The sequence below is a fragment of the Strigops habroptila genome, chromosome 5 (assembly GCF_004027225.2).
Source record: "Strigops habroptila isolate Jane chromosome 5, bStrHab1.2.pri, whole genome shotgun sequence".
Lineage (NCBI taxonomy): Eukaryota > Metazoa > Chordata > Aves > Psittaciformes > Psittacidae > Strigops > Strigops habroptila.
Window position 1 is genome coordinate 64063684 of NC_044281.2, and position 15191 is coordinate 64078874.

At 41.4% G+C, this 15191-nt stretch overlaps 1 protein-coding gene across 1 annotated transcript; it reads right to left on the reverse strand.

Annotated features, from left to right (window-relative positions):
* Nucleotides 1-7992: 7992 nt before the first annotated feature.
* Nucleotides 7993-11205, reverse strand: CH25H (cholesterol 25-hydroxylase). Its single transcript, XM_030487640.1, has one exon. The coding sequence runs from the start codon at nt 9318-9320 to the stop codon at nt 8493-8495; it is 828 nt and encodes a 275-aa protein (XP_030343500.1). The 5' UTR covers nt 9321-11205; the 3' UTR covers nt 7993-8492.
* Nucleotides 11206-15191: the final 3986 nt, after the last annotated feature.

A 15191-nucleotide genomic window follows, 5' to 3' on the forward strand; every position in this document is an offset into this window, starting at 1 on the left:
AAATGATACTGGTGCTAGCACATAAGCACTGATTTATCCCATTACTCGCTGATTAAGAGGGTTGAGAGAAGACCAGGGAAGCAGTAAGCTAAAGTTCAATAGAGAAACGAAGTAGAACAGATAATCAGCTTGTTATGCTGATATGGCTGAGTGCATGTGCCTTTCCACATACAATATGCTCTGCTTTTTTGTTATCTGTCCAGAGCTTTCAGAGTTAAACAGTGCTCTTCTGCTAGCTGCGCCAAGTATGGAGGCAAATGAAATTCCTTCTATTAAGAAATGGTTCCATTACTCAAGATACAAATCCAAGTCACAAAAAGGGGGGGTGGGGGTGGGGGGGGGGAATCTAAAACCCAGATATAGCGTATTGGCTAAACTATGGAATTAATTCCCAGAAAGAAAAGGAGGCAGAATAGCAGGCTTAGGCCCTAGGTTTAATAGTGGTGGGAAGTGGGTTTTGCTTATGAATACAGCATCAGGACTTGCTAGAAAGCAGGTAAAAGAGAAAACTATCAGTCATGGTACTTGCAAAAGAGGGCTGCTACATAGACTAATTGTCCACCAGCCAGTTCCAATCTAGTGATTTTGCTTCAGCTTTCTGGCTTGGGAAACAAGTATGCTATGCAATGCAAAATGAAGATGTCATAAACTGGAAAAGCAATTCCCCACAGGCGAGTTGCAAGAAGCATCAGACAGTGCTGAATCCAAGATGAGCCACGGCTGTGGGAACAGAGGAAAGGCACTAGCTGGAAACAGCTAGGTTTTTTAATTAAATATTCTTTTGCTTTCCTCACCACATTAGTAGCAAAAATATTAAACCATTACTCACTGTCTTGACGCTCCAAATTTCGGTTGGGCTGATCATATTGGAATTGTCGCTGGTGAAAAACTCTGATGCCCTGGAACATTGCATCCTGCAGCTCTACGTCAGCATGGCCCTGCTGACTCCATAGGCACGGCCCCACCGTGCACAAGTCCTTTTCCCTCACACATCATCAGTCTACTTGGCTTCCACACCAGAACCTGGCACTTGCTTTGCATCCAGGGAAGAAACCACGCATGGGAGTATTGGAGCCACCACTCATAAACACACTATGCAGCAGAAAAGTCCAGTGTGAGTTAAGGTCACTTCGTTGGGCACAGTGACCCAAACCAAGGCCTCCCCAGGCTAGGATTCAGGAAGGGAAAGCCTTCTCTCCTGCTCCTTTGAGCTGGGATGAGCCAGTCTCAAGGAAGCTCTAGAGAAACAGGCAACAGGAGGCTCTCCCAGAGGGAGAAAGACCTAGAGCGAAAACACCTGAAATGCAAGCCAACCCACATAGACCCAAGTAGCAGAGGAAAAGGGACAGAGGCAAGTACTTGTCTTCTCAGACATAGTTTTCCAGGATGGGTTTTGAGGGATAAGCCTCCACTTGCAGCAGGACATGTAAAGAAGAACTTCTTCCTTATATCTAGTCTAAACTTCCCCTGTTTAAGTTTGAAGCCATTACCGCTTGTCCTACCACTACAGTCCCTAATGGAGAGTCCCTCCCCAGCATCCTTATAGGCCCCCTTCAGATACTGGAAGGCTGCTATGAGGTCTCCATGCAGCCTCCTTTTCTCCAGGCTGAACAGCCCCAACGTTCTCAGTGTGCATAAAATGGACTAGTTCTCAATCAATGCAGGACAAGGGAGTCATCATCTGACTGCTTAAGTAAAAAAACACTGCAAACCTGGCAAAGCAGCTGGCAGTACTCAGCCAGTTTTCTTAGGGGAGGAGGGGAGGCTGTCAGCAGCTGCTCAAGAGAAGTCATTTGGGCTTACCAGGAGAAGAGAATACTAGTGGAGAAGACCGCTAGGATAAGAAAAGAGAGAAGGCAGCTGGTAGGCATTTGCTCTTTCTATAAGCTCAGCTGACTAGGCCACCTCTGAGCTTGCAGGTTTTGTAAGCTGCAGGCATCAGAGGAGCATGCTCACACAGTATTAAATCATTCCAGCTTTTAGCATCCATGTACTTCCCATGTTCATTTTTCTGAATGGCTTGACATATTCTGTTGTGTCAGCTATTTAGACTAGCTCCAGAAGTTTTGTAAATCTTCCACAGCTTCTGTGAATGTCAAAGAGGTGTGTAATCACAATTTCTAGCATTGCTTTTTCATATCCTTTTTTTAAAGTGGGTACATCTTTCTTGCCTTAAAACCAGATTATCTATAGCTAGTCCTAGATTTTGGGCTACTTAATTCCCTGAATTATTTGCTGATTAGTTCTGAGGACAAATAAAAGTACCTGCCATCTAAAGTCTCCCTGGAAGCGTAGGTAACATATCCTTTCACGTCCCTCAAAATCCCTTATCCGTAGTACTGAAGTTTCTCTCAATAAAGTGAAACCAAAGAAGTCATGTTTCTGCCTGCCTGTCATACTAACCATGCAGCTTGGTTTGTTAGCTTTGTGGTTTCCCATAAATAAAACCTGTTATGTCAAAACTGGGCATGGAAAAGGCACTGAAGTCCATGTGCCTGTAGATCTTTTTAAACTTAATCTTATACCTGATGACACAAAAATAGGTTTGCATTTATGCTTTATGACCAAAGGCAAGTTCCCTCTTGCAGGTCACTGTGTTTTCCTGTGTGGCAATTTCCAGAAAGAACTAGATAACAGAAAGGAAAAGCTCTGTGTGGATGTGCAGACTGTACCACTCCAGCAGTAAGAATCTGAGGGGTGAAAGCATCTGTGTCACAGTGAGAAGCATATATCAGAGCAGCACTCCACCTTGACAGGTACCTGATGGGTAGTGCACTGCACCGAGGGACAGTGATGGAAGTGCCCCCAGACACACTGCTTTCCTTTTCCCTTTCTCCTTTCTCTCCTCCCCCTGTCCACACCTACATCCTACATGATCATGGCAATCATTGCGGTTTGGGGAAGAAGGTGATTAGTAAGCTTTTCAAATCATCTTTTTGAAAAGGATTTAAAAAAAATCATTTTCTGCAAGTAAAGGCCCCTCTGCATCAGTTTGGTTCCCTTTAAAGTCTTGAATGCTTGCATTGGTTGGTTTTGGGGTGTGGGGTTTTTTTCTGTGTCCTAAGCAACTTCAAATTTCCATAAATTAGAAACACATTTAAGTTTCAGAAGACAATTATTTGGCAGTTGTTTTCATGAGAAAAACATACTGCAAACACAACTCCAAACTACAAAAGACCTTTCAGGTTGGATTGTACGGAGCAAGGCAGGACCAGCCTAAATATTTGAGCAAACTGGTGTATCAGCCAAGCCTGGCACACAAAGCCAGGGTCTTAGATGCATGTGAATTACATGTAAATGTGATAGTAGGCTCACACTGATTAGTCTCTTAACCAAGGTAATCTGGGAATAGATCCATGGGGGTTTTATATTTTGAGAAAGTCCAAGATGACTGATTTTTTCAGATGCAGAACCGCAACTACTTCAAAAGGGCTGCATGGGCGTAGGCAGATAATAGTAGAAGCTTAATACTTGTGAATGAACGCAAGAATAAGTAACACTGCTGAAACGACTGGTGAGTCCGCTAAGATAAAGCCACATTGAAGAGTTATTCACTCCTTCCAATGGAGTGACAATGGATGACAATTAAGTATTCTGTGATTACAAATTGCTTCAAGACAAATTTAGAGATAGCATAGTCTGATAGCCCAAAGAGATACTAGCCTTCCATTTAATCCAGACGAAACACTAGGTTAACTGAGTCACTAAATCCATAGAATCATAGAATCATAGAATCGTAAGGGTTGGAAAGGACCTTAAGATCATCTAGTTCCAACCCCCCTGCCATGGGCAGGGACACCTTGCCCTAAACCACGTGGCTCAAGGCTCTGTCCAACCTGGCCTTGAACACCTCCAGGGATGGAGCATCCACAACCTCCCTGGGCAACCCATTCCAGTGCTTCACCACCCTCACTGTAAAGAACTTCTTCCTTATATCTAATCTAAACTTCCTCTGTTTAAGTTTGAACCCATTACCCCTTGTCCTACCACTACAGTCCCTAAGGAAGAGTCCCTCCCCAGCATCCTTGTAGACCCCCTTCAGATACTGGAAGGCTGCTATGAGGTCACCACGCAGCCTTCTCTTGTCCAGGCTGAACAGCCCCAACTCTCTCAGCCTGCCTTCATACGGGACGTGCTCCAGCCCTCTTATCATCCTCGTGGCCCTCCTCTGGACTCGCTCCAACAGCTCCATGTCCTTTTTATGTTGAGGACACCAGAACTGTACGCAGTACTCTAAGTGGGGTCTCACGAGAGCAGAGTAGAGGGGCAGGATCACCTCCTTCGACCTGCTGGTCACGCTTCTTTTGATGCAGCCCAGGATGCGGTTGGCTTTCTGGGCTGCAAGCGCACACTGCCGGCTCATGTTAAGCTTCTCGTCAACCAACACCCCCAAGTCCTTTTCTGCAGGGCTGCTCTGAATCTCTTCTCTGCCCAGCCTGTAGCAGTGCCTGGGGTTGCCCCGACCCAGGTGTAGGACCTTGCACTTGGCTTGGTTAAACTTCATAAGGTTGGCATCGGCCCACCTCACAAGTGTGTCAAGGTCCCTCTGGATGGCAATTAATGACATAGATTATTTTTCAAATAATAAAAAATCATAGCTGTAGACGATAACTGTGTTGTTTTTCCCCTGTAAAGTACCTGCATTTGATCAACATGAATAAGGACAAATCCTTTTGCAGAAGTGAATATTGACTCAGTATGGCTCTAAACTTTGTACACTCTCTCCAAAACACCTGAGGAGCACACTTCCCAGCAGCGCTGAGAACACACCCACTAAGCAAAAACCTGTCCCTTTGCAGTGTTTTATACTGTTACCTCAAAATTGCCAAACTGGGTATCATTTGAAACAGCCTAAATTTTGAGAGAAGTATATTGCTAAATTGCCAGTGAGAATTTGGGAACTCCTGCAATTTGTAAGATCAAAGAGTTCAATATTTAACCATGTGCCTAAGAACTAACACAGTTACAAAGAGAAATGAATAAAATCTTACTTCTTTGACCTTTATTAAATTAGGATTTTTAAAGATATAAGGTGGACAATAGCAGCATCAAAAATCTCATTTTATAGCTTAGAATCATAGAATCACAGAATCATATAATCGTTAGGGTTGGAAAGGACCTTAAAAACATCTAGTTCCAAACCCCCTGCCTCACACTAGACCATGTTGCCCAAGGCTGCATCCAACCTGGCCTTGAACAGTGCCAGGGATGGGGCATTAGCCACTTCTTTGGGCAACCCATTCCAGTGCCTCACCACCCTCACAGTAAAGAACTTCTTCCTTATATCTAATCTGAAATTCCCCTCAAACATCCTCAATTTATTCACAAATTACAACAGATTAGTTGTCGGCAGATTAGATAGGAAGTCTGTGTGGCACATCATGTCACATTATAATGAGGAAGGAAGCTAGGAGAATTCTGGAACAGAAGAGAGAAAGTTGATTTTGGTTTTCTTACAAAAGAGTATCTTGATGTTCCATTTGTCTCCTAAGGACTTGTGGTAAAGACCATGGGGAAACGTAAATATAGGAAGTAACATCTGTATAATCTTGTTTTAAAATCTCAGCACCATCAACACACAGAACACACTGTGCTCTCACGCTCAGGGGTACAGTATATGCTGAACTTTCAATGAAAACAGGAAAAAAACAATTCTTAATTGCTTTATCTTCAGCATATGTTTTTGTCTATATTTTGCTTTTCAATGAATTGCAAAGGCCTGAAGTTACATGTTTGTCTGGGTTTTCTGCTCATGAGCTGTTCTCACACATACACCTAAAGTTCTATTATAGTACATTGTTTCAGAAAGTGCTTCAAAGTACACACAGTACACAAACAGTTTCAATCACAGTTTAGAGCCTAAATTCCCTTCAAAGCATCAGAGAAATAGGAGCAAGCTATGCTAGGATTATGTCATGACGACAAAGCACAGTTCCGTTTCTAGCATGGAATTGAAATAAGCCATTCCAGACATTTACTTGTCAAATTTTCATTTGACAACTTTTTCAGCTTTTTTTTTTTTTCTTTTTAAGTATTCCAAGTTCATGCCATAACAAGCCTTTAAACTGAGATTCCAGATCTGATTGGCAAGAGGTTCAATAAAGATATAACCTTGGGCAAACTCCATAGTTAAGAAAATGTGTTCTTGGCATGTATCCGAAGTCATGCAAATGTTGAGGATGTGAGGGAGAGAGGAGTAGGCAGAATCATCATGCAGTACATTGCCTCCTTTCATTGTCGCTTTGATCATCCTCACTGCTCCTATGCTATGCCCTCAATGCCAAATGAGGCAGCCTCACTTGACTTGACAAGAGGAATCATAGTTTTTTCTGCAGCCGACTAGGACTCTTTCTCAAGCAGTAAAGTATTTGTTGTATCAACTCTTCAGTTTCATGCAAAAAAAGCACTATAATCCCCGTGGGTTTAGCTACAACCGTTCCTGTGGGATTTGCTCATACGCTTCCTATAGCAACATATCCAAGTACCAGTTAGCCTTAACCTCGCTTACTTAAAGAGCCAATAGTACATGAAACACACAGTTATAGGGTATAGTTGCAATATATAGTTATAGTGTAACATGTAACTAGTTGAAACCACGGAGCACCCCTGTCAGATGCTCAGTATTTGCCAAGCTGAATTAAGTGGCATTTCTAGAACTGAAAGGGTAACTTTGGGATACCTCAAAATGGCTAAACAGCTCAAATAAATCAGAGACTGTATTTTGCCTTCTGCATTTGGCAGAAAAGAATACTTTCTTCTTTTTCTCGCACACCCCAGAATATTTAGGATTATAATAATCAAAAAGATTGGGAACTTTTTCAGCTGAATACATGCATGGCAAAAATTCCAGTTTTGTATTCTTTTAAGCCTCAGATTTTGCTCTCAGGATGTGTCATGTTCTTACCACCAAAAAAATAAGTGTTGCTCTTCTCTGGTATCCAGAGAATAGAGGGAGTAGGAGTTAGCTATTAAGATAGCAGCATTTTGTACAGTTTATGAAGATGTTTATGAAAATTATTTCCTGTTATGAAAAAGATGTAGTGTCCAAAATTGCTGTTCCCTTTATAAGTTCCCTTTATAAGTACATTGTTGGAAATACTAAGGGTTCTCTCTTCTCCTGGACAAACAGCCTCTGTAAGGTCACACAACCCTCTAGACATAACAAAATGACAAAGACATTTTTGGATGATGATGCATAAGTGTTCCTTACACACTCTCTACATTATTTGCACTTTCTCTTTGCCCATCACTATCATGAGAAGTTTATTAGTAATAGAGGATAGATGATTATAAGCACTAAAATGCCATATAGTGGATATGAGAAGTCCATATGGATCTCTGCTGATTGAGACATGGAAGAACTGCTTATCTCTTCAAGCTTATTTTTTACAGTGTGACTTCTGTGAGACTACATGGTAATGTTCTAATATAACTGTTCTTCTAGCAACATATAGCTGTTTTATTCTATGGGTTAGGATGCAGAAAGGTTTGATTCCATTCCTTTGAAATCTGCTTGAAAGATTCATCTATTTTGTAAAAACCTGTTTATATTCCTTGCCAGGTTTTTGCATGCAAGTAACAATTAACTGATGTGGTTGTGAAGGACCAATACTCTCTTTTATTAAGGAGCTGCTTAATGTACTGCTCTCACACCATAAATTTTGTGAAAATTATTCACGCTTCTCACAAATGTAATAATAAAATTTCACCATGGCTTTTTCAACTGCATTCTTCTATATTCTGTTTCTACAAAATTGAAAACTATTTAAAAATAACACGTGATTCTGGGGAAAAAGTAAATGGTTTGCTTTTCAGATAACATGACAATATTTTAATAAGCAAAGTCTGAAAATCTGAAACTCTAACAAATGACACCTATGCAAAAAGAATCATAGCTGTTACTAATATGAGTAGAGGAATTAATAAAATGAAGGAGAATACAATCTTAAAAGAATTACCATATTTATTTTTTATTAAAAACAGACAGTACACCAAGGTTTAAAATATAAATATCAAAATTATTGCACAGTTGGCTAACTAGCTTTGTTTGGCAGTAATATTTTACAACATCATTGTTCAATAATATGCTTTGGCAGATTAATCTGCACAAAATCCATGATGTGTACCTTTTCTGTTTACATTATAAATAATCCTACAACACTAAGATAATTGTTCTGGCGTATGTATAAAATATCATACAGTAATACAATACATGCTTTATGAAAGCTGGAAAGAAGGGAAGAAGAGAGGATGTCTCTTAATGCTTCCCTTACACCTTTGACTCAAACAAGTTTAAGCAACAGATATTTACCCTCCCATTTGCAGTCATTTAACACAGGCTGTTCCAAGAATACATACAAACACATATATATTAAGAGGATTTGTAATAAATAACTATTGCTTTTATAGGCAGCTTCAAATATACAATCTTCTGTATGTCTTCCCAGTTCAGTCCATAAAAAAAATAAGAGTTCACCCACAGGTAAATATCCTTAATTAGAATGTGACTCTGTGAATGTTCCAAAGAGTTTGTCCCAGTGGGTGAAGTAAGGAGCATAGTTTGATTTGAATTTCAGATGATGGAGATCATGATGTGGTGCTCCTCCATACAAACCAAAAGGCACAAGTCGGTGAGTTGACCACGGAAGATCATATCCTGAATGGTCCTCCACTGACAACCAAATGTTTACAAGAAAGAAAATCATTTCTGTCAAAGGATGGCATCCGAGGAGTACTGGGTTGATAGCAGCAAAAAATCCCAGTGAAAGCAATTCCCATACACTGGAATATTGTGTAGTAAGAGCAAATGTTGACACATGCTTGTGATGCACCTTGTGGAAGGTCTTGTAGAGCCAAGGCACCTTGTGATGAATCAAATGCCACAGAAAGTACTCAAAATCAAACAGAAGCAGGCAAACTCCTACTTCCAGCAGGACCACAGGCAGCTCTGGAGCTGTCACTGGTAGTTTCATTGGTTTCCAGTACCAGTGGAGAAAAGTCACTGGGAAGATAAAAACAACATGGTGATACACACTTTGAATTATGCAAGGCACCATCATTCCAAGAGTTGGATAGTTCTGCGGCTGGATTTTGTATTTTCTCAAGTTCGGTAGTCTAGTGCTTAACAAGTCCAGCGCAATATATGGAAGACAGAAAGCCATGTATGCTGTAAAAGAAAACAGCACTGGGAAAAAAGGTGACTTGATCAGTAGCTCCTTTGCTGTGACAAAGTCCCAAAGAGGCTGAAGGCACAACCTGTCCCGCTCTCCATTCATTGCGTAGCTGAGCAGCAGCACTCTGTCTGGCAGGGTGCAGTTCATGCTGATGGCAGTCTGAGAGGTCTGCGAATCCTGCAAGCCTTTATCTAGCCTGCTCAAGGAAAACTCCGCCCATCAGAAATCCTCCTTAGTAATATGTAGCTTTAAAGAGGAAGTTCCCTTTCCTGTTATACAGAAGACGTATAATGCATTACAATCTCAGAACAGAATTAGCTGGTCAGGGTAATCACTAGAGCTCTACAAGAGACTTGCACAATGGGAAAAATAAGCAGAAACGCAGAATTATAACATTGGAATTCAGAGAAAGAGGGTAGGAACATTTTCTACTCCACTTAGTGCACACACTTGAAAACTGCTGTCTCTTATTAATTTTAAATTGTGTCATCCTTTGTCTTTTACCTTTATAGGTCAGGAAATACAACCTGCAATTGATTTTTCTTACGTGACTGTTAGCAAAGATGTACATGTACATATGTACAGGTCTGACCTGTGGATGTTTTTGGATGTTCATGCAAACACACATTTTCTTAATGATCCCTTGGATTATACAACAGGCTAAGTCAAAACCTTAAGGAGACCTACACTATGTTTCCAGTCTGAATGTGGTGGCTGTGATCTATCTCCATCTACTTTTGAGGTCATGTTCTCCTTTATGTTCCTGTATGTTCCTTTATGTACCTGACATGGCAAAATCCACCTGACTTGATTAGATATAAAACTGAGCCAATGACTTTGAAAAAAAAAATATATACCCCCAGTTGCTGGGAGGAATACAAGGTAAAATCTCATTATGCTTCCAAACAGCTACTTAGTGACAAGTATTACTGCATTATTACAATATTCACTCCACATCTCAACAGCTCTTAGAGCAGTATGATATGGAAATCATTCTTTACCCAAGTATCAAACTAACTTATGCAATTAAAAGATCCACTGTTTAGACCTAAGTCCTTTAATGGATCTTCTTTTGACCGTAGGCAAGCACACAGCTGACTGAAGCTAGCAGGCTTGACCCCAACATTTCTAATTTGTTAAAGTATTCTAGGGGTAAACGATGGAGGTTTTGATTTAACCACTAAGACATCACTCTTTCGTGCTTTAGAAAAAGGCAAACAAAGCTTTGAACATTTAGGGAAATGGAGCTTGCCATCAGCTTCCTATGAACTCACCTCTTTTGTAGGTATGGCATTTATTCTAATACTGGAAATGAGCTCAACTTCCTGGATGACTTTATTAGCTTGTTCAGACGATTTTAGTTCTCTGCTATTCAGAAATGCAATCTGATGGGGGGAAATGGGAGACAGAATTTCCTTGCTTCTCGATAATTAAGAATAATTAATTAGCTGTGACCTTTTCTGAACTATGGGTGGACTTCTCTTAATACTTCAATTTGCTTTCAGTCTCCACCATTTTCTTATAGAGATTCTGCTCTTTAAGGAAGTGCAGATTTTGTTCTCTCCTTAGACATGAAGGAGTTTACTGAAACAGCAATATTATCTGTGCTATTATTTAGGCAATCAGAAGTTCTTTGTTGGAGACAAGTATGGTGCAGCCTTCAAAGACTCTACTCATTGCATACACACTTTAGAAATGTATTCAGAGTCTCTGCTGTTGGGCGACTGTTCTGTTGAACTCAATTAATTCAGACTGTTGAATGCAGTGGAACTAAAACCCAGTGAGAAACACTAATCTAATGAATGAGGATGTATATACAACAGCTTCATTTCTATCTTCTGATTGTATTTTATCCTGACCTCCATTTCACAATAAGGACGTGAAAAATGCATTTGTAACTCAATCACCGTCTGGGTCTGAAAATATCCTTGTGAGAGATGCTTTCTGTTGATTTATGTAGTTACAATCAGAAATTAAGCCTCCCAGATGGGGCACGTGATTCTCTATTTTATTAGAATTATGCAGGGACTAAATTTATTCTATAATGTATTCCAAATCTGCCGAAAGGCAGACTGACAGAAACTGCTCAGCTGCCTTGAAGACACTCTTCTGACTAATACCTAATAGCTGTGTGAAGTCCCAAGAAGTTTTAGAACCACTGCTGCCTATAAGTAAAATTTAAAGAATAGGCATTTTGCCTGCAGATTAGGTCATAGAAAAATATTCTTAAATCCCTTAAGGAAAAATAACAGAATTCTGCAGTCTTATTACCAGTAGATCCTGCAACATGAAGCCCAAGCAAGGCACAGGAGGAGTAGAACTTGTCCCATTCTGCTGGAGCTCTGCGGGACAGCTCAGAAAAATGAATCCTTGTGCATCAGAGGGAAAACCCTCACTCCCCAGCAACATAGTTCATGCTGTTTGGCTTAGCCACCAAAAAGCACTGCTCACATATTTTCACTCCGTTAACTCAGGTTTCTTTGTCAGCACAAGGTACGACATGAAGAAAAGACAAAGTGCACACAAATCCTTTCTGTACTTAATTCAGCAATACAACCCCAGCTTTTTTTTTCACTCAACTTACGATGCTGCCAAACCTCCCCATATGTTACAGAACTCTAAATGGGTCTCAAAAAATCAAAACTCCTGCTACAGAGTTTAGGTTGAAGGGCACATAGTTTGGAATGAGGCCCTGCAAAGGGTTTTAAATAGATTCCACATGAGCACAAGACACAAGCACCTACCCCAGGCTCTGCTGTTAGGTACAAGCTGCAAGGTAAACAGCAAAACAGTAAGTGGGTAGGAAAATGAGGAAAAGGTAGCAGGAGGGAAAACCAGGATCAACGTACTAAAAGGATGTCACAGAAACTAATGTCACAGCAGCAGAGGGAAAACGCCTTTTTCCCTCCTCCTCACCCTCTGTATGGGGGGGACTATTGTCGTACCAAAGATAAGGCAACATCCCAGTGCATGCTGAGCCTTCTACCAGAAAAAGGGTGCTGGGGAAGAAGGTTGGGAACTTGGTGAGGACAGCAGCAGGGAAGCAGGACAGTAACCAAAGCAGAGGCAGGCAGAGGCAGCCCGTTCTCTCATATCAAAAGGGATTGCGGTCCTCGCACCCTAACTCACCTCTGTCCGGGAGCCCGAGCGGGAGGGACGCGCCGCGCAGCGCCGGGCCGGGCCGGGCCGCCCCGCAGTGCCCCGGGGCTCCGCGCAGTGCGGGACCGCGGGACCGGAGCCCCACGAACCGCCCCCCCCGCGCCGCGCTGCAGCTCCGCTCCGCGGGCAACAGCGCCCCCCCGCGCAGGAGCCGCGCACAGCCCGCCCGCCCCCGAGCTGCTGCTGCTGCTGCTGCTGCTGCTGCTGCCAAGAGTGAATGCGGGCTCGCGGTTAACCTTACCGGGACCAGGAAATACATCCTGAGCTTTGTTACTCTTTTCAGGGATAACACCTTTCTGGGGCAGGACAGCAAGGTAGGCAGAGATCTGTCACAGGCCTTGTCGGTGTCAGGTGGGAAGGAAAGAGGGACATTGCATATTTACATCGTTCCAACCTACAGTCCCCTTAGGTTTAGGTACACTAGATTCAAATCCAGGATCTCAATCCACAGAAGGGACATAAGTTTCTACTCCTTGCATCCCAGGTAAGCAGCGTGAGTACTGAGCGTGTGGGTATGCTGAGTGCTTGAGGATGAAGAACACACACATTCCTCTTCAGTTTTCATGAAAGATTTTAGCCTAAACATGAAGTACTTTTCCTAACAGAACTAATACATTTTCTTAATCAAAATATTTTCATACCAATGCTCCACCTCCCCATCCAAGCTCCACTGAAAATCTCCCCAGCTAGCACAGAAAGAAAGCTTAATTATGGGTCTTTTTAATGAATTCCTAACAACAGCCGTGGATGGAAAGCCGCCAGCAAAGTAAATTGTTAATTCTCAAGCTTTACATTATCAGGATCAGTTTTCAAAATAATAACAATCAGAAAAAGATTCTATAATTCCTTCATTCAGAATTCATAACTCTATAGTGAGAAATTGATTTGCATCCTCTACAACTGCACATGTGCATCATTTCTGGAGGAGCCAGAATGCAATACAGACATTTTTCAGCTCAGCATCCCCAGAAAATAAGACTTAGGCAATCATATTCCAGGTATGGCTACTGTCCATCCAACCATGGTAATTTTTCATTTAATTGATGATTTCAATGATTTTGTTCATATAAAGTTATTTGAAAATAGGCTACTGCAGAAGAGAGGCCATTATTAGCGTGCTTGTGATGGGCAATGCTGCAGCATGAGTTTGTGTTTTGTAAGACCTCAAAGAAAGGGAGAAGACATTATAAATGCTGTAATTATAGGAAAATCTTCCACCAAGACCCATGTTTTGTTATATATCAGAAAATTTATCCAGCTATATCTCATATCTTAGAGATTAAAGCTATTTGTAACTTTTCATACTAAAGTATTCATGTTTTGCGGGGTTTTGTGGGTGTTTTGTTTGGGTTTTTTTTGTATGGCACATTCAACATAAAGAGTAATTTATGAAAAACTGGTTTGTTTTGTTCCTAAGCTGACAAAACTGTTTCTCTTACAGGGCCCAAGGGAGTAGGAGCTCTGTTTTATCACCACTTCCTATTCTGAGGCACTTTGAGGTTGTTTGGGTTGATGTGTAAACTTTTGACAGTGTTACCACTATCTACAGAATTACTAAATAGTGTAAAAATGCTCTGCATTGAGCTACTACATCATTCAGTATGCACCACTAACACACATGCACTCTACTATCCCTAGGCCTTCTGCATGAAATGAACAGTGTGAATATACTTGCAGATGATCATAAAAAAAAACCTTTTCCAAGTTCCAAGCACACATGGACAAAACATCTTTATGTCTGCGTAAACCCTTGTATGCTTTGACATCTCTAAGTCAAAGCCCCGCACTCACTTCAGAAGCACACAGGCCTGTCAGTCTGGCAATCCATCACCTGAAGGAGCACTACTGTCTTCTGGCTTTCTGGCATAGTTTGATCACATCGCTAAATGCTGAGACTAAGTCAGCAGAAGGGGTCCAATGCCCTGTGATGCCAGTACACTTCTTACTATCCAAAGCTGACCTTCAGCCAACCTTCAACATCATATATATACACCCGTAACACAAAGATGTCTATAGACCAGGCACTAAGTATCTAAGATTTGCTTTGAAACATGCACCCCCCATCAGTGCTCATTCTTATTGCACCAACCTTCTCCTCTATGTTTGGGGTGTCTTACTTTGCACACTTCTTTCCATTGACACCTCTCCAAGTTTGTGTCACACAGTTTAGCCAGCTGGGGAGAGCACAACAGCCCACCATTCCGATAGCCACCCCAGCTCCAGCACAACTCCGCAATGGCTTTTGTGTAAAATTTCCACTATTCTGGCTTTATTTCCAGGCATGCAAGAAGCTCACCTGCATGCAAAGCTGACAACACATAGAATTTAACACACCTGCTTTTCTGACTGCACATTTAGAGTATACAGAATGTACAGAAAGGTACAGCCTGAACGTATTTATTATTGAAGATGACAAAAGTCAAAAGCTGGGTCAAGCGTACCATGGCAAAGATTAGCTCCCTGCCTTACTATGTGGTTAAATGCTATTTATGAGATTACCAGACAGTCTGTTAAGCAATCCAATTACCCAAGGTTTAAGGATACGATACAAGAAGCTTTCTACCATGTCAGTGGTTTGAAAGGTTAGAAAATGACTCTGCATTGTGAGCAGTTATTTACAATTGGTAACTTACTGAAATGTCTCAGAGAAGTCTCCCAAAAACAAGAAGAATGTCCTTTTAGGCTTAGGAAAAGCCTCTTCCAGGACCCAAGTAAAATTGAAGCTTACTTGGCTATTTTACTTTTTTTATTGTACTTGTTCTGTGGATGAATAGTTGTGAAAAACAGACAGTTTCTGGATTCTGTCCCAAAGATTCATATGCATTCATGAAACAAGAAGTGAAACACAACACATCGCTC